The sequence below is a fragment of the Peromyscus maniculatus genome, chromosome 5 (assembly GCF_049852395.1).
Source record: "Peromyscus maniculatus bairdii isolate BWxNUB_F1_BW_parent chromosome 5, HU_Pman_BW_mat_3.1, whole genome shotgun sequence".
Lineage (NCBI taxonomy): Eukaryota > Metazoa > Chordata > Mammalia > Rodentia > Cricetidae > Peromyscus > Peromyscus maniculatus.
The window spans coordinates 23,166,328-23,189,580 of record NC_134856.1 but is presented as its reverse complement, the minus strand read 5'-3'; the positions used below and the strand labels follow the sequence as shown (position 1 = coordinate 23,189,580).

The 23,253-nt window shown below is 44.5% G+C and overlaps 1 protein-coding gene across 4 annotated transcripts in view; it reads left to right on the top strand.

Annotated features, from left to right (window-relative positions):
* Positions 1 to 23,253, top strand: part of Tbc1d9 (TBC1 domain family member 9) — a 101,153-nt gene that overhangs the window by 43,988 nt on the left and 33,912 nt on the right. For 2 of the 4 annotated variants that reach the window (XM_076571920.1, XM_006995735.4), the window contains exons 2-5: positions 3,896 to 4,006; positions 12,236 to 12,354; positions 20,639 to 20,867; positions 21,284 to 21,545. In XM_076571920.1, coding sequence (XP_076428035.1) covers positions 3,896 to 4,006; positions 12,236 to 12,354; positions 20,639 to 20,867; positions 21,284 to 21,545 — 721 coding nt within the window. Of the gene's footprint in view, positions 1 to 3,895; positions 4,007 to 12,235; positions 12,355 to 17,937; positions 18,019 to 20,638; positions 20,868 to 21,283; positions 21,546 to 23,253 lie in introns of those variants that run through there. The other 2 variants (XM_076571922.1, XM_076571921.1) reach the window with 2 other exon arrangements.

Genomic DNA, 23,253 nt, shown 5'->3' with positions numbered 1-23,253 from the left:
GAAAATGCCTGGGAATCTGGTTAATACTGAAAGTATGGATTTATTGACTTGAGTGGCCAACAGCATAGCTCAGTTTGCAATATTCTATGGTGATATTTTATTTGTACTAAAATGTGATTTGTATGTTAATAAATAAAGTTGCTAAGAGGTCAGAGCAATAGCTAAGAGCTAAAAACCTTACCCTTCACTGTCGAGGTGGTCCTATCTCTCCAAAAAAGTGCTACTTCCTGAATGTCTGTCTTTTTATAGTGTTTCTGTTCTGCCTTCTCATTGGTTGTAAACCACATGACCTCCTAGTCACTGCCTGTCTGTACAGACTTCCAAGTCTTCTGTGGTTGGTATTGAGATTAAAGGCATGTGTCTCCAATGCTGGCTGTATCCTTGAACACACAGAGATCTACCTAGCTCTGCCTACCAAGTGCTGGGATTAAAGGCATGCACCACCACCACCGCCCAGTTTCTGCTATGGATTGCTAATAGCACTGACCCCCGGGCAACTTTATTTATTAACATACAAATCACATTTTAGTACAAATAAAATATCACCATAATATTCTGTTCGAATATCTACTCCTTTGAATTTTCATACAAAAAAAAGGATTTAAATTTCTAATGTAATAGGATATCTCGATATTATACTGCTTTTATAAACTATTTCAACATGGACCTTGTGATACGAATTTGTATCCATGTATTTTTATGTTAACTATTTATTAGTTTTTTTTTTTTCTAATTCATAGTGGAAGTTGGTGGTGCTGGTGTGCAGGCAGACTCAGAGTAGATGAGCTGGCAGTTCTAGTCTAGAACCCTGGCTCTGGGTTCTACAGACTCAGAGTAGATGAACTGGTGGCTCCAGTCTAGAACCCCTACCATGGGTTCTAAGACTGAGAGTATATGAGCTGGAAGTTTTGTCTAGAACCCTTACTCTGGGTTCTACAGACTGAGAGTAGATGAGCTGGTGGCTCCAGTCTAGAACCCTGGCTCTGGGGTTCTACAGACTGAGAGTATATGAGCTGGAAGTTCTAGTCTAGAACCCCACTCTGAGTTCTACAGACTCAGAGTAGATGAGCTGGCAGTTCCAGTCTAGAACCACTACTCTGGGTTCTACAGACTGAGAGTATGTGAGCTGGAAGTTCTAGTCTAGAACCCCCACTCTGGGTTCTATAGACTGAAAGTAGAGGAGCTGGAAGTTCTAGTCTACCACTCTGGGGTTCTACTTTAAGCAGTTGCATTTTCTGTGTCTCTGATTGACACCTGGCGCTCTAATTAATCTTGTGACATTGGAGATGATTTTAGTTGGTGCCATTGAAGTGACTGAGATATGTGGATTGAGTTGAGCTTTTCCAGAAGTTTTCTTTCTTTCTTTCTTTCTTTTTTTTTTTTTTTTTTTTTTTTTTTTTTTTTTTTTTTTGGTTTTTCAAGACAGGGTTTCTCTGCGTAGTTTTGCGCCTTTCCTAGAGCTCACTTGGTAGCCCAGGCTGGCCTCGAACTCACAGCGATCTACCTGGCTCTGTCTCCCAAGTGCTGGGATTAAAGGCATGTGCCACCACCGCCCGGCTCAGAAGTTTTCTTTTTGTTTTACAGAATACAAAATTTTAGGGACCCAACAAGGATGGAGAAACTGAGTCAGGGAGGCAGGATCTGGCAAGTGAGGAGTGAAGCACTCCAGACTCGGGCTGCCAGCGCGCACTGCTCTTGGCCTGCCCGTGGGAGGGTGTCTGTCGATAGAGATGCTCAGTAGGCATTAGACACTCAGTAGGCATTAGACACTCAGTAGGCATCAGACACAATGCTGACCCTTGCCTCCAGCTCCCTAACCTCACCTGAAGTCTACATCCCTGAGAACAGACATGCGTGAGTTGCAGGAGGCCGGGCATTATATCTTCTTTAGACCCAAGAAGAAAGTTGTGATAGCAACACACAGTTGTTAACCATCCATCCAGACTCCCAGTGGGCGTCTCCTGGCCATGTACGTGATTCTGGCTCGCGCTGGAGGAACACCACTCTTCTCAGCCAGCCTTACTTTCTGCCTCTCCTATTGCTACACTTTCCCATGTGTGGGTAATGGAAATAATTAGAGATCTCCAGAAAATCTGGGTCACAATAAAGTGAACAAAAATGCATTCATCAGTGATGTTGAGTAGAAACCTAACCCAACCTCGGCAGGGTGCATGAATTTTAATTTCATTTTTAAAGAGTTTTATCACATTTTATCTAGTTCAGAGAAAATGAATTTCCACTTTAGAAAACATTGGGGTTTTTTTTTGCTGTTGTTGTTCTCTGATCTGTTCGGGTCAGCTGATGATCAGTGTGGTTTGCAAGGAGTCTAAGTAGATGCTTTGCCCTTGGACAGTGACCAAGGACAGGCATAGGACTTCCCTGTGGTCCACATCACTTAGGCTTCTTGATTAATAATTCTAGTTCAGGAAGACAGTGCTACAGCGGTTTACAACTGAGGAAACCAGAGCCATGTAAAGCTAAGTGGCCTGCCCAGCTCCGCCAATGTGGCTGGAACCCATGCAGACCCGGCAGGCACTGAGCTTTGCAGCACAGGCTGATGAGTCCATAGCTCTTTCTAGTGTGCAGGCTGGCAGAGCCAAGTGGGGGTGGTCTGTGGAGTATCGTGTGTGCCAAGGTGCTTCTGGTCAGAAACAAACCCAAGACATTGTGGGAAAGTGTCACATCAAGAGAGTCTAGTGATGTTTTCTGCTGAACACACAAGCTCTGCCTCAACAGAACTTCAGGGAGGCTTACCAGGGGCTCCCCTAAGCTTGGACCTTTACTGTATAAAGATATATCACTGTGATTGGTTTAATAAAAAGCTAAACAGCTGATAGCTAGGCGGGAGGAATAGGCAGGACTTCTGGACAGAGAGAGCTGTGGGAAGAAGAAAGGCGGAGTCACTAGACAGCCAGGGAGGAAGCAAGATGGGAAATATATGGTAAAGGTAACCGAGCCACATAAAAGAACGTAGATTAAAAGCTATGAGTTAATTTAAGTTATAAGAGCTAGTTAAAAACAAGCCTAAGCTAAGGCCAACCTTTCATAATTAATAGTCTCCATGTCATCTTTTGTGAACTGGCGGCCAAAAAAGACGATCCCATCTACACTGAGGCTCATTGAGGATATACACCCCAAAAGTTAGCCTTGTGCTACCAGGAATGTATGACCTGGCCCTCAGCCTTATTAATGATCATTCAGAGTTCTGAGCAGGCTCCCGTGACCTCTAGCTGTAGTGAGGATGTCACAGATGGCCAAGAACTACTACATGGGAGACTCTGCTCACACCTGCCCACTCTGAAACAGTGACTTTCTGTCTTCCTCTGCAGGTGCCCTGGGGACTCTTGCACCCTCAGGATTTGTCTACGTAGTAGAAAGTTAGTAGTTTGAGCTGAGTTTTTTCAAGACAAAAGAAAAGTTTGGCAGATTAAAATACAGGCAGAGCATCCTGACACACAAGTCAGTTAGATAATTATACCTGGTTCCTGTGGCTTTGTCCAGTTACTCAGTCAGAGGTGTCTTTCAAAGCCCGAGGGGGCGGGGCATAGCATGTACCAGGCATAAAGATGGCGAGAGGAAAGACTCCAGAGTGTGAGTATTTATGGCCTTTCCTATTATTAACAGCATCCATGAAAAGCACCATATGCCAGGGACTGTGCTAGGACACGAGCTTCATGTGGTTATAAAGCCTTCCATTTGTGAGCTTTAGCTCCTCCTGGAGATTTTTGAAACAAGTAACATGGGGCCAGCATCCTGTATGACAAAAGTGTTGTCAAGGTGCCCTGCAATGGGAAGAGTGGCCCTCAGGAGATCCAGCTGGAGGGCCGAGCTCACACTGATGATTTGGGGTTCTGGCATGGAAATCCTGACCTGTTTCCCACTTCTCCATCTTCAGGCCTCCTGGTGGGTACCCTGGATGTAGTATTGGACTCCAGCGCCCGCGTCGCGCCTTACCGAATCCTGTACCAGACTCCAGACTCCCTAGTATATTGGACCATCGCCTGTGGTAAGTCCCAGGATTCCATGATGCACATGTTTACAGAAAAAAAAAAAAAAAAAAAAAAGCTTCCAAGTAGCAGCTTTGAAAGGAATGTGCTTGCTGAATGCAGTCTTGTGGGTTTGGGGTAGTGAATCTTGGTCACTTCAGGACCAAAGTGGTGGTGGCTTACCATGGTCAAATTTCTCACTCTGAAGTCTTGCTGGGATCATGCAGCCTCGATCTAGAGTGACGCTCTGTAGAAGGAACACAGTTTGAGGGCCAGTCCACAAGGAAGAAGTACAGCCCAGCTGAGTTTCACTTCCTCAGCCACAAGTGTACGCATCACATCTACTCACACTCTGGCTGGAACTTCTCAAATGGGCCTCACTAGCTGCAAGGGAAGCTGGGAAACAAAGAGGAACATGGCGGGTACTTAGCAGTGCTTACCCGGCGATCCTTCATGTATCAGCCCAGTAGCTCCCGTGAGTGTGATTTTTTTATCTCTTCATGATAGTGTCTATGATGTGCTGTGCTTAGAACAGCAGCAAGCAACCCTGCTACTGTTGACGCTCACAGAATGGCCAAGACATTTACAGTCACTGTTCACTTGTGGCAAGTAAAAAAAGCCGGAGTGCCAGTTTACCGTTTGGTTGTATTACCTTGTTTTGTCCCCTTTTAATTTGTTTTTTGCATTAATAGACTCTTTTTTGAAACACATTTAAGTTTATAGGAAAATTGAACAGGTAGCTCAAAGACCTTCTACTCCATACACCTCCCACTCACAGTCCCACTATTATTAACATCTTCCTACAGTCAGTGAACTGGTATTGACAGACTAATAAAAGGCCACAGCTTGCTCAGAATTCCCTAAATCTTCCCAGAGTTTTGTTTCGTTTTCTGTTCTGAGATCCTACCAGTAAACCATATTATCTTGTCGTAGCCTCTTAGGTTTCTTTCAGCTGTGGAAGTTTCCCAGGAAGCCTTGCTTGGAATGGCCTTGGCAGTTCTGAAGGATAAGTTCGTGGTGCATTGTGGGATTTCACCTCTATTGGATTGTTTGTTTCTTATCTATTGGGTACTGGAGATTGAACCCAGAGCTTCACACCAACACATACCAATACTTCAACAGGAAGCCAGGGGGAGTGTCTTGTGGGTTGTGCTGGTCTCTGCTTGGTAAAGTTGGAAAACAGTTGAGAATAATGTTAAATCTGACACCGAAGCCTGAAGGGTACACTTCGAAACAAAAGACAGGGCTGAGGAGATAGCTTGACAGGTAAAATGCTTCTTAGGACCCGAAATTCACCCCAGAATCCCCATAAGAAATCTGCTGTGATGTGCACACTTGTAATGACAGCACTTGGGGACGGACAGGCAGGCAGACCTCTGAGGGTCACTTCCTTTTTGGCTGTTGAAGACAAGTGAGAGGCCCTGGTGAACAGTCCCCAAGTAACAACACTTGGGTTTGTCCCCTGGCTTTCACAGGCATGCACACATGCACTTCCTTATACATGAATATGTGCACACATACACAGACATACACACAGAGAACAGTAAAGATCACGGAGAGCCATTGTAACCCTTGACTTTACGAGGATGTGGAACCCAGCTTCCTCACTCACCTGCAGCGGTTCATTTTTTGGGTCCTGGATGCTTTAGGGATCCCGTGGAGTGAGGAGTACTCAGGGCTTAGATCTCGTGGCAGCCTGCAGGCCCCCAGGTCAGGTTTCAGTGACGTGAGCACCACCTTGTGCCTCTGACTTTCTTCTGTGTGTCGGTCGTACCCTTTCCTGCTCATTGTCTGACATCAGTGCTCTTCAGTTGGCTTCTGGGCCATGGCCGTTCCACAGAGCAGCTCTTCACAAACACTCAACGTGGGGTGGAACCTGGTTCCACAAAGCTTAGTTGTTTGCTAATTACCTGCTGAACCAAGGTGAACGAACAGCAGCCTATAACTGCTGGTGGCATAATTTATACCCAAAAAGATGCACCTTCATTTTTCTTTTAAATAGTGCCTGTCACAACTTGTGACCTCTTTGTAGTAAACCCAGGATGGCTTCATCTTTTATGTGTATTGATTACCCATAGAGAAAGTCCAGAATTTCCTCACAGAAGACTCCAAGGAAGTGACAGCCATTACAAAGCCCCATCCACTCATTAATTATTTTTCTTAACTATTTTCACTTTGTTCCAACTTGTGTTTGAAACCCAACTTACTAATATTTAAAACAGAAGCTCCTACCACACAATCATTTCTTCAATATGCTGACCTTTCTGCTTATGATTTTAATGTTAAACTGCAAAGTTGGTAATTGGTAGGAAAAATATGTCCCAGCCTTTTAAGTGTATGTGTATTTTACACATTTTTGTAAGCAAAACTTCAAGAGAAAATTGGATTCACTTCCTTGGAAGCCATAAGATAGCAAAGCCTTGTCCTACATGATGTTGTAAGTTATCCATGAGAGTGAACTGAACTGAGAGCATTGAGTGTCCATATCTGCCATTTATGTCTTGACATGGACCACTCTGTAGATCAACGGGACTCTGAACTGTGAATCCCGGGTGTACAATTTGCCTTAGATTTGAGACATGGAAAACCAGGCAAGAGGAGCTTTCTGGGCCTGTGGATGAGTGTAGCTTACTGCTAAAGTGGTAACAACGACGAGTCCTGGATCAGTGTCAGCTGCATTGTTTGATGGGCACCTCACCTCTCACAATCCTGAACAGAGCCTTGGATTGGCTGCCCAGTGTTCAGTCTGACACTTCTTTGCCCACCCGGAATCTCATGAGCCATTTGGCTTCAGAACTGACAGGTCCACCGGCATCACCTTGTCAACCATCATACTTAGGAGGTGAGGAGGGGCAGTGTTCTCATTCCCACTCAAAGCTGGCCATGTAGAGCTCTTATTCTCACGTCCTGTGCTCTGTTCCGGCACCATGTAAGGGGCACTGTGCTGGCTTCATGATTCAACATTCTTTCAGTCAGTAGCTGTAAGACCCAGAGAGTAATTCAACATTGCTAATGATTCTGCTCCTGCTTTTTGCTACAGTAGACAAAAAAAGTCAGCTTGATTTTCCCTTCCACATGAGATAGACAATGTGGGAGTTGATAGGCATCTTTAGAATCATGGTTTCAGTCTGTGTGGTTCAAAAACTATTCTTGCATGTGTGCATATGCATATGTATGTGAATTTTCATGTGTGTGAGGGTGTGTATACATATGTAGGCATGAATGTGAGGGCTAGAAGACAATGCAAATTGTTGCTGTGGAATATTGCTTTAACTATGTAAAGATGTGTTACATTTGTTTATGCTGCATTCCTTTAATCAGGTAAAGATGTGTTGCTGTTTCACCTTGCCTTCCTAAGACACCTGATTGGTCTAATAAAAAGCTTAAAAGCCGGGCAGTGGTGGCGCACGCCTTTAATCCCAGCACTCGGGAGGCAGAGGCAAGCGGATCTCTGTGAGTTCGAGGCCAGCCTGGGCTACCAAGTGAGCTCCAGGAAAGGCCCAAAGCTACACAAAGAAACCCTGTCTCGAAAAACCAAAAAAAAAAAAAAAAAAAAAAAAAAAAAAGCTTAAAAGCCAATAAATAGGCAGGAGAGGGATAAGCATGGCTGGCAGGAGGAGAGAATGAGGAAGAAAGAAAGGGAGATGCCCAGGGCCAGCCAGCCAGGCAGCCACCAGACAGACAGACACAGAGTAGGACATACAGAATGAAAGAAAGGTAAAAAGCCCCGAGGCAGAACAGGGTGAAGAGAAACAGGTTAAATTAAGTTATGAGAGCTGGTGGGACAAGCCTAAGACAAGGCTGAGCATAGTGAGAGAAGCATAAGATAAGGCCAGGCACTCATAACTAATAATAAGTCTCCGTGTTATGATTTGGGAGCTGGTGGTGGCCCACAAGAAAGCCTGCTACAGACCATGACAACTCTTATAAAGGAAAGCATTTAATTATGGGCTGGCTTACAGTTTCAAAGGTTTAGTCCATTATCATCATGGTGGCGTATAGGCAGACGTGGTGCTGGAGAAGGAGCTGAGAGTTCTCCTTGATCCTAAGGCAGCAGCAGAAGACTGTGACACTAGACCTAGCCTGAGCATATGTAAGACCTCAAAGCCGGTCTCCACAGCGACACACCTCCTCCAACAAGGCCACACTTCCTCCAACAAGGTCACATATCCTCCAACAAGGCCACACATCCTCCAACAAGGCCACACATCCTCCAACAAGGTCACACCTCCTAACAGTGCCACTCCCTATGGGCCAAGCATTCAGACACATGAATCCATGGGGGCCATTCCTATTCAAACCACCACAGATGCCTTTGTTGATTTCCTTTTATTTGATTTATTCTCAACATTGTGTATTTGAAGACTAAACATGTCAGAGATCCATTCAGCTTGTTTCACATCTGAAAATACCACATTGTTGTTTTTAACCCTTAGAAATTTTAGTGGACTTTGTTTTCTGGTGTGTTAAATTTGTTTGTTTGTTTTAATTTATAGGCAAACATATTCTCTCTCAGTCTCTTCCCCTCCACCCTAACAGTGAGAACATTTCAGGGCAGTGCTGTGGTCTCAGGACCAAAGCCCAACATGTATATTTGTCAGTACCACACAATATCAATCCAAATATCAATCCCCAGGGATTTAAACCTTTGTTCTGAACCCTCAGAGGTCAGGCCAGATACAATCACTCTGTGAGACTGTCTTAGCATTTCTTTCTTCTAGTTTCAAGTACATTCCACGGAGCTGCAGATACATTTTAAACTGATTGAGTTATCAGACCACAATAGTTCAGTGTTTTCCATCATCATCACACACAGCATTGAAAATTTGCTCAGGCACATGTGTGAAACCTATGACAGTGTCATGGGTGTGTGTGGAGATCAGAGGTCACCTTGTGGGAGTGGGCGTTCTCCTTTCACCTTGTGGGTCCTAGGGTTTGGGTTCAGGTCATCAGGCTTGGCAGCACGTGGCTTTACCTGCTGAGCCATCTCACTTGCACGCCCACAGTACTTATTGCGATGGTCTTACTGTATAGTCCCGGCTGGCCTCAAACTCACAACAGTCCTCCTGCCTGAACCTCCTAAGTGTTGGGACTATAGCCACATGCCACCATGCTCTACATCTGGCTTTAAACAGGGAGCATGGGGGCATGGGTAGATACTTGTCAAGTTAACATGTGTGTGCACACTATTCCTACAGTGGGTGTGGGTATGGCAGAGATGTACACACATGGCTCTGTGGATAAAGAAAATACTGAAAGCAGTCCTAAGCTGTGCAAAGCGAAGACATATCTGCTCTGCCCTAAGTCTTAATCCATGAAAACCAAAGAATACTGAGGTTGAGCTGAGCCAGTGGGTTGGATCATGTAGGTGAAACAGGGAATCTAGACGTTGGGCTGCAGAGATAGTTCAATAAAATGCTCACTGTAGAAGTCCGATGACGTGGATTTAATCCCCAGCATCCATGTGAAAAAAACTAGGTGTGGTAGCAAGTACCTGTAATCCTGGTGTCAGGAAGACAGTCAGGAGAACCCCGGCCTGGCTTCATTGTTGAGTCCCACGATAGGTAGTGTTTACCTTCAGCTTGACAACTTGAAAGGCTCTAGAAGTACCTATCAAGGAGATGGCCTCTAGGTATGCTTGTGTGAACTGAGATGGGAGGACCCACTCCTGTGGGTGGCACCATTCCCTCGCTGAGACTCTGGACTGTGTAAATAGAGAGCAGGAACTGAGCCACAGTACTGCACTCCTCTCCTGCGTTTCAGGCCGTTGATGGGACGCACCAGGTGCTACAAGTTCCTGTGGCCTTGACTTCTCTGCCATGCTTCTGTACCCTGGACCTGTGGGCCACAATAAACCCTTCCTCCCTTAAGGTGATTTTATCAGAGTGTTTTATCACAGCAACAGGAAGAGAAACTGGGAAAGCCTCTTCCAGGCCAACAGGAGACCCTATCTCAAAAGTAACAGAGAGGGTGTCAGATGAATGCTGCCCAAGGCTGACTTCTCCCCTATACCCCCCCCCACACCCCACACATACATACCACATACACACACACACACACACACACACACACACCACACAGACACACACACACCACACACATACACATACACACCATACATACCACACACACACATCATAGTGTGATTTCTTGTAACTGGCAGAGTGTGGTAAGACGCCATTCAAGAAGCAGATCTCGATTGCCGAGCCGCACCCAGCTCCTGGCACAGCCGTGAGTAAGACGAAGCACACAAGAGACAAAAGCAGAGGCTGGGAGCTGTGCAGAGCGGATATGCAGAGGCTCTGCAGTCCTGTGCATCTCTCCGTGTGCCTCTTTTCTAAGGCTCAGTGCATCTGGTCATGCCAACAAGCACAGATGGAACTGCGGGATGGCGGGTACTTGGTTGGCACTCACTCTGCAAGGTGCCCTTGAGATGAGTAGCATCTCAGAGCTCATGGGGTCAGTGACCTCGACAAAGAAGAGTTTGGGTTTGGGGTGAGAAATTCAGTTTGAAGAGATAACCAGAGTATGCGAGGCCCAAAGTTTTATTTTGAATTTTTTTTAAATAATTCTAATTATTATTTGAATTTTTTACTGTAAAGGGTCAAAAATTCTGTGTCAAACTCCACAAATTCATTAGTTCCCTAAATACTCCAAATAATAATTGCATTTTGCATTTGAAAGAATCCCCACTTTCTCAGCTGTGTCGATAGACACGCTCCCTCGGGGTCTCCAGGGCTAGCCTGAGGGGGAGGAGATGCCATTGTTCATGTGTTCATTCCTCCTGTAGAGAATTTGAGATGGATATTAAAAACTATCTAAAGATAGCCACCTAACTCATGGTGGCCAGATGGAGGGAGGGGCCAGGTTCACGAGTTCCAGGTATTGCCACACTGTTTGATACTGGCATCATATTACTCTCACATGCACCTGCCCCGGGCCCAGAGCCATGGAAAGCACCTACAATGCAGAAGATCTCTTCTTTAGGGCCTCACACGACTGCTCTGCTGAGAAATCTTTTCATTACCCTTTATGAGAGCATCATTTTTACAGTGTTATCTTTTTATTGCAGTCCTTGGGAATGAACTGAGGCTCATCTTGCACATATTAGCTGAGCACCCACGCTAGTCTAACAGAAGTATCCCTTATCAGTGTCTAGTCCTAAAGGGAAAGAGCTTGGGTTTCCTTTTTCTTTTTGTCTTCCCTCCAAGAGTGGTCTGGAGGTCCCTGGAGCATTCCCGTCAGTCTTAAAGATGCTTTAGTTCAGAGTCCGGAGATCTGAGTATATTTGCAGATAACACCCACGTCTCTCACCTTTCTTCCTTTGCTGGGAATTCTGAATTTCTAGTGACAAAGAATGTAGAAAATGGGTATTCTTGAGATCTCAATTAGAAGATAACTTGGGAATCTTAGGCAACATCCTAAGAACCAATGACACCAGAGCTCATTCCTCAATGTGGAGATAAGAAGCGCATGCAATCAAGATGTGTAACTGCAGATAATTTATCTCTAAAGCCTTTTTCCCCGTAGGATCATGATAAAGGGAATTTATTCTAGCATTGTCTAACTTCATCCTGACTCTCATCCTGTTATGCCCAGCAGGGTAGCTACATATATTACAAGGCTGGGATGGTTTAATTTGTAGGTTTCCAAGTGAGGTTATGTGTTTCTTAGCAACTGGCAGAAATGCAGTGACTTGGTTGGAAGCTGCAGGGATGAGCTCATCTGTGTTTCAAGGCAGCGAGTGGCACCAGGGAGGGTGACTGCTGTCCTCCAGTGATGGGCTACTTTCATATCTCATTCATAATTGAACAAGGCTCATTTTTTTGCCCATTATGAGATGGTTCTGTACTATCTCCATGAGCACTGCTCACTCAGTGTTGCAGCTTAACCACAGAAAGCTCACATCCTGACAAGATCTACGGCACCCTGGAAATGACACATCTGGAAGGGAGAAGAAAAGAGCTACATCCCAGTTCATGCGCCTTTCCAGTATGTGTGGCTACGTCAACTGAACCAGTCTGTTTCTGGAATGACCTCGTTCGAATAATCTAGAACACAGTACTTGCTCTTGGTTGTCCTTCTAGCTGTTGTCCTGTGTGTCTCTTCTCTGGGGGGTTGAAGTCAGAACTCCGGGGCTGGGAAGCAGTCTCCTGCCGGCGTCAAATGCTGGAGGAGTAGGCTTGGTTCTTAACATGTCTTTGGCGTGAAACTTGACATCTGTTGCTGCCCACTCTGCTTCCACGCAGGCGGCTCCAGGAAGGAGGTTACTGAGCACTGGGAATGGCTGGAGCAGAATCTATTGCAGACACTCTCCATCTTCGAGAATGAGAATGACATCACCACGTTCGTAAGGGGAAAAATACAGGTAGTAGCCTTTTCATTTTATTTTGGCTGAATATTACTGAAATATGCATCATGCTTGTATAAAATTCTCAAATATTTTAAAACATTATTAAACAATATTAAAAAATATTTTAAACACACCAAAGCCTTTTAATTTGAAAAAACCTAAAATTTACAGAAATATTGCAAAAATAAGGACTATATATAACCTAACTGTGTGCAATTCACTCAGACTTACCTCATAACATCCCACCCCATTTACTTAGGATTCTTAAGGCTAACTAACACACCCTCCAGTGTGTGTTTTCCATTAGTGATATTTGATGAAAAAACCCTAAACATTATTTAACAATGTATATAAATGCATCATTATTACAGCCCTTAAATATTTAGCATATATTCTAATTTTTAAAAAAAATTACATTTATTTATGTGTTTTAGTGTTTTGCACACATGTGTATCTGTGCACCATGTATGTACCTGGTGCCCTCCAAGGTCAGAAAAGGTCATTGGAGCCTCTGGAACTAGATTTAAAGATGCTTGGGAGCTTTCATGCGGTGCTGGGAACCAAACCCGGATCCTCTGGAAGAGCAGCCCGTGCTCTTAACCGCTGAGCCATCTCCCCAGTCCCACACAGTCTGATCTAAACGGGGTTGATTGTAGCCTCGATGGCTGTGTTGTTCAGCCTGTGAGGGAACCGAGTTGGTTTCCACCTCTTCAGTCGCCTTCGGTCTGGAGCATTTCCACAGCCTCCCTTATGTCTTCTGACATTAATGTTGTTAAATTGTGCACTTCTGGTTTTTATAAAAGGATGTTTCATCTGAGGTTCTGTCAGATGTCTCTCTGTGATTGAATTCAAGTTGTGCCTTCCTGGGATGGAGTGCTAAGTTGGCGTCTTGTGTCCTCCTCGGTCTACTGTGTCCCGAGGCACACGATACTCATCTGCCACATTGGTTTCATGAACCTGTTCAAACCTATTCATTTTTCCATTGTAGCATTCACACTTTTATATTTATAAATAATGATATTTCTATAGAAAAATATTTTAAACCACAGATACCCCATTTTTTTTTTTTTTTTTTGGTCAAAATGTCCCTATTGGTGTAGTATCCATAATGGTTTTTAAAAATCTGAATAGTTCTTCAGTGTGAAAGTTTGCAAATGATGGTTTTATTAAAATATAAAATTGACACTGACAGACTAATATAACTTAGACTTTACTTCAATGTTATCATTTTGAAAAGTCCATGTCTTTTTTCATTTCACAATCCAGTCCAGAATCATAGACTTCCTTTGTCCCCTTGTTCTTTCTTCGGTCCTGTGTTGGGTGTGTGTGTTGTAATTAGTTCAGTCACTCCCTGTGCTCTGATATTTAGGTGCCATCCAACATTTTGCAACTATAAATTCTGCTACATTTAAAATCTCATCATCTGTGCTTGCATGTGATCGAGGCTGTACCTGTAGGCTGAGCTACAGTAGAACTGCCAGACTGAGGGGTCAATGTGTGTGCTGCTCTGCTAACTATCTTCAGCTCCCCTCCAGGGTGCTGTCCTGTTGTCTATTCCCACTGGCATGTGTGGGAACAGCTTCTCCAATAGTGCAGATTTTCCAGCTTTCCAGCTTCTGCCAGCCTTATGGCCGGGGAGACTGCATCACTAGTGCCCGACTTGTGTTTGTGTGAGAACTTGGGTAGCATTTCCTCTGTTGAAGGGCCACATTCTGTATCTCTTTATACACTGCTGCATGTATCTTCTGTTTGTCTTTCATAGGATTTGGGGGTCTTATTTTTCTTGAATGTTTCGTGTGTGTGTGTGTGTGTGTGTGTGTGTGTGTGTGTGTGTGTGTGTGTAGACCAGAGGACAATCAGGGTGTCGTTCCTCAAGTTCCTCTTCTTTTGTTTTTTAAAGACAGAATCTCTCTCTGGCCTGGGACTGGCAAGGTCACTAAGCTGGCTGGCCGCCAGCCCCCGAGACCCCCCTGTCTGTCTCTGTCTCTGCCACACTAGGATGCTGCACCCTGCCTGGTTTTGTTTTACTGGGTCCCAGGGGTTGGATCTAGCTCCTCGCTCCTTTTCTTCCATTTCGAGAAGTTGATCACATAGAAAGGCCGTTGCCTTTTGCTGGTGACACACATGTGCTGTAGTTGTTACTGTTTCTCATTTGTCATCAGACTTGGCTCATGACAATTTTTGCCACACAAAGTTGTAAGTGACTTTTGTGTGTTTGGGGATTGCTCAAAATGATCAATTCTTTCTGTAGCGACTGGGTTTTTAGACATGGTTAAAAAGCCCTTTTTAGAACCCAAATAAGGGGAATTCTAAGTAGTCTGGCGGAGTGCTGCTGTAAAATCCCATAGAAAAACCAGTGCTCTCTTTCCTCTTTCTACATGACTAAACTTTCCCACAAGCATGTAATAATTGAAACAGGAAAGTTAATAACAAATAGAAGTTCATTACCTGTTAGGCTCTGATGTGTTTGAAGTAGGGAGCTGAATTTGAAGTGGGCCATATCCATCTCTGAAAATGAACTGTAGAAAAAGCTCATACAGTGACCCCAGCATGATTCTTATGCCCAGCCTTCCCTCAGAATGAATGGGCACATTGGGAAGGGCCAGATACAGACAACTTTCGAGTGTGTGTGTGTGTGTGTGTGTGTGTGTGTGTGTGTGTGTGTAGTAATGGAGAGCTCTGTGGTGAAACAGACTCTGTGAATAATTCATGTGTGTGAATATAGAGATGAGGAGAGCTACTAATTGTTTCATGTATGAGGGGCTGGAGGAAAGATGGCGGCCAGCTGGAGTTGGGAAGACACAGACATGTGACAGCATAGATAACCAGGGGCCACCTACGTTGTAACCATAGTCCGGCCTCTCATACTGCCATCTCTGTATAAAGTAAGAAAGATGGAGAGGAAGAAACAAAAGCTTCCATCCGATGGGAGGACAAATTATGTCAAATAGTTTTTCTTCTCACTACATTAAATATGTCAGGCTTATTTCCCCTGAAACCATTTATGAGGAGGGAATCCCCATTAATGTAATAATGTGTGAAAGAATGTCATTCATGTGCAAATGAATAGATTGCTGGTTCACAGATTGTCCAATAATTAATTAAGGGAAATACTAGGCTTATTTGTTATAATATCTAATTAACTTTTGTAAATGGTTAATGTAATAGTTAACTATATAGACAACAGGAATTCAAGTGCCATGCATAACAGTTTGTATACTTATTTCTAGTATTCTGTTTTCCTATGTAGCCTTGACTAGTATCTACTACATTTATAATTATAGTTGTTGGGTTTTTTAAATTTTTTGTTTTATTTATTTATTTATTTTTTTGAGACAGGCTGTCCTGGAACTCACTCTGTAGACCATGCTGGCCTTGAACTCACAGAGATCTGTCTGTCTCTGCCTCCCAAGCTCTGGGATTAAAGGCATGCACCACTACCACCTGGGTAATTATGCTTGTTTTAATAAAAGAATATAACTCTCCATAATTGACTTTACTTTCTTGTCTTTCTAGAAGTTACCTTTGCTTCTAAATTAGCAAGTGATAGGCAGGCACAAATAAAAATAGAGTTACCACTTTAGCTCCCGTGACTTTTGACACAAATTACATTTCTCCACTCTCCTTTAGGATAGAGATTAATAGATGAAGTTATTAAAACATTTTAATGAACCAAAATATTTTAATGGACCTTAAGTATATGTTGTTATATCAGAATCCTGTGTGCTTGCTTTCACATTCAGAATTTTAAAGCCTTATTTTATTATTTTAACTAGGTGTACGTGCTTGTGTCTGTGTAAGGTATGTGCACAATAGTGCAGGTCTCTGCAGAGCTGGAGTTACAGACGGTTGTGAGCCACCTGATGAGTGTCCTGAGAAACGGACTTGGGTCCTCTGGAAGAGCAGTACTTGCCCTTAACCTGAGCCATGTCTCCAGCCTGTTGTTGAAATGACTTTGAAGTTTAATGTCTCTATGTTTTATTTTTCTGCCCACAATTATAAGGCTAAACATTTTTTTGTGTTTACCAAGTTTTTGGGTTTTCATTTGTTTGGTTGGTTGGGGTTTTTGTTTTGTTTTGGGACAGGGTCTTACTGTGTAGTCCTGGCGTATCTGGAACTTATTGTGTAGACTAGGCTTGTGTAGAACTCACAGAGAACTCTCTGCCTCTTCCTCTCAAGCAATTAAAGCATACACCACAGTGGACAGCCTCTGGCTTACCAAGTTTATTTTACTCTTTGAGGATATCTTTGCATATTTAAATTAACATTAGGCATGCACTGTGTTAGATATGTTGAATTTCTGACGTTATGAGGGGCTGTTACCTAGGACCAGAGTGGTTTATTGTAGAGTAAGTAGAGCCCATAGAACTTAGAGGAAAGAAACATTCCATTCCTGTGTTCCATCAACCTGGCCTTCTGGCTTAACACTCCCAGAAAAGCCAAGGAACTTGGCTTGGGCATTCCAGACTGTTTTTTCCGAAAGGTGGGAAAGGTGGAAGGGGGGGTGGGGTGTGGGGGGGAGTGTGGTGTTTGACTGGTCTATTGACGAATGTACATTAGGCCCCAGATCGTCTCAAGCTATCGTTTCTTAGTTTCATACTTTCATAAATCTACTCATGCTTAAGAACACTTTTTAAGTTTAATGAACATTCTAGAGTTGGTATTTAGCGTAGTGTTTTTGTACCAAAAAAATACTGGGCCTTACCTGTGGTCTGCTGTATATCACTTGGTTTTAATGTCCTCCCTATTCTGACTTTGGCAAGAGATCTGCCACAGTGGTCCAGAACAATAAATATAAGCCCACTTGAGGTTTCCAGGCTAATTCTAGGTTGCTGGGGTTGCCTAGGAAACGCTGATACTGCTTCCTAGTACTGGATTCTCCTCTTAATTGTGTGCATGTGCTTTTTCATTCATTCTTTCTTTCTTTTCTTTTCTTTTCTTCTTTTTTTTTTTGTTGGAAACAGTGTCATTTTGTAGCCCAGGTTTACCTAGAAGTTATTATGTAGCCCAGGCTGGCCTCAAACTCATCAAGATCCTTCTAAACTCTTCCCACCCAGTAATCTAATGCCCTCACACCACCTCTGGTTGTCTGACAGTCCTCATGTATCTCTACTGAAGCCTTCTCATGCCTAGAATAACCTGGGTCCAACTTCTTGGCCTCCACAAACATCAACATCTCTGTTCTCTCAGGCTTTGTAGCAGAACTAGTTAGAGGAAAACAGTCTTCTCTTAGATGTTCTCCCAGGGAAGAATGTTGTGTTTCTCGTGCCAGCCATACTGCTACCCTGGGTGATGAAAGACGGAGTCCACAACTGGAAACTTAGCTTCCTAAACATGGCTCACTGTGAAACAATGTAGATTCCACAATCCATAATTGACATTATACAATAAAAACCAAAATATGACTCCTTAAGATCTGTTCTCATTTGGGAGCACAGCATATTTTCTTCTAAGAATACTGCACTGGATACCTTTTAGATATTAGGTATGGTAAATGTTCAAGACACGGTTGTTAGTGTTGGAACTCATATTTACTAGTTGAGGAAAATATAAACAGAATCCAGCGTAAACTGAAAGCGTATAGAATTGAGAACGCTTAGATGGAATTATGTGTTGCTTAGTTGACGGATGGGAATGGTCAGGGGGCGATCTTATGATGTGAATTCAGCATAGGCTTCGGTAGGAATGTTGTTGGCGAGTCTCTGTTTCAGAACACAGCTGTACAAAACCTGAGTGGGGAGGGAATCTTGACAGGAAGCCACTGTGATAATTCTGGCTTGTGCTGAGGGTCTAGGGGTGGCTTGAAGGTGGAATAGATGGACGTTGGGGTGTGGGGTTGTGTTCACGTAAGGATTCCACTCTTTGCTCTTAGCTCTGTGTCCAGGATTTCAGTCCCATGAAAGGTGAGAGGATTTTTGGAAGACGGAGGCCTCCCTTCTGCCACTGTTCCTCATTGCCACCACTGCAGGCCACAAGGGAGAAGGTGTGGCAAGGGACATTAAATTCAGGAAATAGTTCCAGTCTGTGACTCAGAGAGTCACCAGTGCTGTGCAAGGGGAGAGACTCAGAGCTAGGGGTTCACAGGGAGGTGGGAATTAAAAAGCCCGGCTCTGAGGGTTGGTGTGACTGAGGCCGTTCAGGGACTCTCAGAGTGACAGCACCAGACACGAGAAGGTGAGAGTTAAAAATGACACTGTAGGCCCAGAGGGCACCTGCGGAGCTATTCAGACACTGTACAGTGAAGGAAAAAGTTACAGTGTTGGTTTGACTCAAAATGAACACGAGCACTTGGTATTTTTGGTGGAACAGAAGTGGTGAACTGCTTAGGTTACTGATAGTAAGAATTACGTAGTCAAAATTATTGTTTTTGATTAGTTTTACTCCTTTTGCATATGCACGTATGTCCTGTGCATCACATATGTGCCTGGTGCCTGTGGAGGCCAGAGGGGCAGCTGGATCCCCTGAAACTTGAGTTATGGACCGTTGTGAACCACCGTGGGAGTGCTGGGAAGTGAACCCCAGGCCCCTGCAATATAAACGCTCTTACCCACTGAGCCATTGCTCCAGTTTCCAAAATTAGCTTTTTGGGGGGAACGTGTGTGTGTGTGTGTGTGTGTGTGTGTGTGTGTGTGTGTGTGTGTGTGTGTATGAGTGTGTATGTATTGTGTGTGTAAATATATGAGTGTGTGTGTGTATACGTGTTTGTGAGATGGGTGCATGTGCATGAATGCACACATGTGTGGAGGCCAGAGGGCAATGTTTGGGATTCTCCTCAATTGTTCCCCACCTTATTTTATGAGACAATGTCTTTCATAGAATCTGGAAGTCTCTCATTCAGCTAGACAGGTTGACCCCAAAGTACCCGGGGTCTGCCGGTCTCTGCCTCACCAGAGCCAGCCTTAGAGGAGTGGTCTCCACAGCTGATTTCCGTGTCGTTCTGGGCAGCTGGATTCAGCGACCCCCTTACTAACTGGTCCAGGTAGCTAGTCCTCCCTCAAATTTTGTTTTAAGAGGATGTTTGCGGGGGGAATATTAAAGCTATCCTGGAAGGATGAGAGCCCAGTAGATAGCCCAAGGGCCAGGAATTGTACATATCGTGAGCCTGTTGTAAGTTTTTATCCCAGGGATGCCAGAGGGCTGAGTCAGTTCTAAGAAAATCCCAGAGTTGTCACAAGTTCACACAGACCCAGGTGACACACTGGGCCCTGAATCCACAGCTGCTGTGCTCTGAAGTTCAGGCTTTTCCAGTGAGAAAGGGATCAGAGAAATGGAGATGAAGTAGGGGCCGATTTGATGATTACAAAGTCAGTCATGGAATTCGAGGGAGCCTTCTCTTTTAAAGAATATTTATTTTTGTGTGTATGTATACGCATGTTCTCACACACGTATGTTGGCATGTGTGCCAGAGTGTCCGTGTGGAAGTTAAGAGGACATCTTGCAGGAGTTGGCTCTCTCCTTCCACCATTTGGGTCCTGGGGATTGAACTCGGGTCATCAGACTTGGCAGCAAGTGCCTTTAGCCACTGAGCCATCTCTCCAGCCCAAAGTAGCTTTCTTCTCTAAAGAGATGCACAGAAACAGTCTTCAGGGAGTTACAGAGGAATTGGCTAGCAACTAAATGGCTTCTCAGGCTGCTGGAGTGATTCCGTGGCAGGTTTAGATTAGACCAGTGTCTTGCTAAACAAACATTTTATCTCCTGCCCAGCTGTCAAAGAATCTTGTGTCTAATTGAGTTCCCTTCTTGTATACACTTGTTTTCATCTTGGATGACTCCCAAGGTGTGGGGTCTCTGATTGGATGTCTGTTAGTGACATACAGTCAATCCTTCCTTCCTTGGCCTTCTATGGCGATTTTTTTTTTTTTTTTGAGACAGGCAGAAGCTGACCTTTATGATAACACTGTCATAACGTGCTTAGTAAAAATTAATCCAGCAAGGTGCTTATGTTTTCTTATTTTGAAATAAAGCAGCTTCATTTCTAGGAAGCATAAGAAACTAATGAACACCAATGGACATGTAATAAAATCCTTGGGCAATCTTTCAGTGCACAAATGCTATGTGTTAATTGGCTAAGCATGAAGACTCTTGAGAAACTGAAACAGGAAGATCACAGTGAATCCCAAGGCCAGGCTGGACTACATAGTGAGTTCCAGGACAACCCAGAACTAACCCGAAGCTTAGAATTTGGCGGGTTGCCTCTGAAGAGAATTAATCGTTAAAACAAATCTGGGCTTAGGAAGTGTTTCATTCCAATCTGCTCAGCTGCAGTCATAATTCCATCTGTATGCTCTCTTCCCATCAGGGCATCATTGCAGAATATAACAAAATCAATGATGTGAAAGAAGATGACGACACAGAGAAGTTCAAAGAGGCCATCGTGAAGTTCCACAGGCTGTTTGGGATGCCTGAAGAGGAGAAACTTGTCAACTATTACTCTTGCAGCTACTGGAAGGGGAAGGTGCCCCGGCAGGGCTGGATGTACCTCAGCATTAACCACCTGTGCTTTTCCTCCTTCCTGATGGGCAGGGAAGGTGAGTGAGTGCTCAGTGTTTCAGTGGGAGCTTTTGGGAAGTTCACTGAGGCTTTCTCTAACTCCTAAACCAAGTCAGAATATCAAAAGCATGTCTGTAGACTTGAGTCGAGATCTTTTCCTGACCATTTAACGAGTGAATTCAATTATTTTCAATTCAAAATTGCAAACAAATTATCCATTGAGTACTTGGGGTTCACTAAAGGTATAGTTGATTTAGTAGACATGATTTCAGTCTGTAATAATTCTGATCCCAGAGTTTATACAAGTAATACAAGTTATAACAAACAAATGAGGCAATAAAGATAGGGTCAGGAGCTCAAAAGAGGTGGGCAGGTTGGGAGCAAGGCCGTGAGGTTACCCTATCTGGAAAGACACTAAAGTAAGTGTTGACTCGACCTTGTTGCCTGTGCTCAGCCAAGCTGGTGATCCGGTGGGTGGACATCACTCAACTTGAGAAGAACGCCACGCTGCTTTTGCCAGATGTGATCAAAGTGAGCACACGATCCAGCGAGCATTTCTTCTCTGTGTTCCTCAACATCAACGAGACGTTCAAGCTGATGGAGCAGCTTGCCAACATAGCCATGAGGCAGCTCTTGGACAATGAAGGATTTGAACAAGACCGGTCCCTGCCGAAACTCAAGAAGAAATCTCCCAAAAAAGTGTCTGCTCTGAAACGGTGGGTGAGAGAAACCTCGGAACTCAGGAATGGAAAGCCTTTCCATTCGTGCAGACACTGAGTTCTGACTGACTCCAGCTTATGAGCACTTTCCTGAGCATAGCACAATGGGGAAAGACTGCCTGAGCCACTGCAGTTGGTGAGAGAGGCAGGAATGACCGGTTCCTCTACCACATGGTGGGGTCTCTGCCAGCCTTAAGTACAGAATGCAGTGGGCCCACAATGACCTCACGTGACCTCTCAGTGGAGCTGCCCTGAGCCGGGCTCAGGGGTGACAGAAAGGGGCACACTTTGTGCAGAAGGATGGACATGTGGAGGAAGCCCAAGAAACACCAGGAGCAGTAGGTCAGAGGTCAGGGCACAGAATGAGAAGCTGCAGGGAAGCCTGGAAGGTTAGGTGTGGAAGCTGAAAAGAAAGGATCAGCTCGGAACCCCCAAGGCCAAGTTCTCAGCACAGAGGAGACATATTTGTCCCAGAGGGACAGAGGGCAGAAGGGGAAGGGAACAAGGGAGAGGGGGCAGGGGGATTTGTCTGGTGCAGGGGTTAGTGTAGGGGCTGGAACAAAGGACTGCCTCTGGATGGAGGAGGCAGATGTGGCACATAGGGAAAAAGCAGTTTATAAAGGTAAAGGGGAAACCCTGTGTGAGGACGAGGTGTTTAGTTTTAATTGGGCATGTTAATTAGTTGAGCCAAAGGGGGCTTTTGATAATACTTTGATAGCTGGACCTTGGTAGTCAGCCTTAGGAGTGAGTCTGGCATAAGAAAGTGTCCAAAGAAGGGAACAGACCTTGGTGGCTAGCTTTAGGAATGCAATCTAATGGTTTTTTAGCAAGACAGAGGAAACAGGGAGAAGGGCAAGGCCTGCCAGAGCCAAGCTTGCCATGCTTGGGCCGACTAGAGTCCCTTAAAATGAGTTGAGGAAGAGAGTATCCAGGGCATATGAAAGGCCAGCTTTGATTATGTTGCATGGAGTTGTCTGCAGGACATCAGGATGGGGGTCATTCCTGTAAGGGACCTGAGGGTGGAAGCAGTTGTACTCAAATGGCAGTGGGAGCCTGAGAGGAAGTGGTTAAGATGTCTTTGGGGTTCTGTGTGGGGTTTGACATCCTAGTGAACAACAGATTTATTAATTACCTTAATGAATGATAAAGTTGGTAAAAGTCAAAGGCAATTGACAGAGAAGGGATGGAAGTTTTTTTAAGTTTGGGAACTATTTGATGCTGTGTGACTTTTTCCACAGAGACAGGGACAAGTGACTGTCCATCCCAGATATGACCCCTGTAACAGACCAGAGAAATGATTCACCTGAATCTAGCTTAGTGAACCAGTGAGCCCGAGTTTGTCACTGAGAAACCCACCCTAGCATGGGCATTCACTCCTGGAGACATTGCATCACCACCACTGTGGTACAGGCCGTTCAGCCTGATGGAGAGTGCCTTCTCCCAGCAGTGTTCACCGCCCCCAAAGCCCTCGGAGGGGCCTGGTGAATGTTGTGTGGCCTGGGGAGTCTAGGGGTCTCCCTGCTCCCTCCAGGAGCGGGTGGTGCCATTCAGGGAAAAATGGCTACGCAACAAAACAGGCTGGATGCAAGACTGCTGGGAATACTTTATTGGTGAGGGGAGATACCCTAATGAAGCCTAAGAACAAAGCTTAAGAAAACAGTCTTCAAATGAGATCTCTGTAGGAGTGAAAAGGATGCTGATGTGT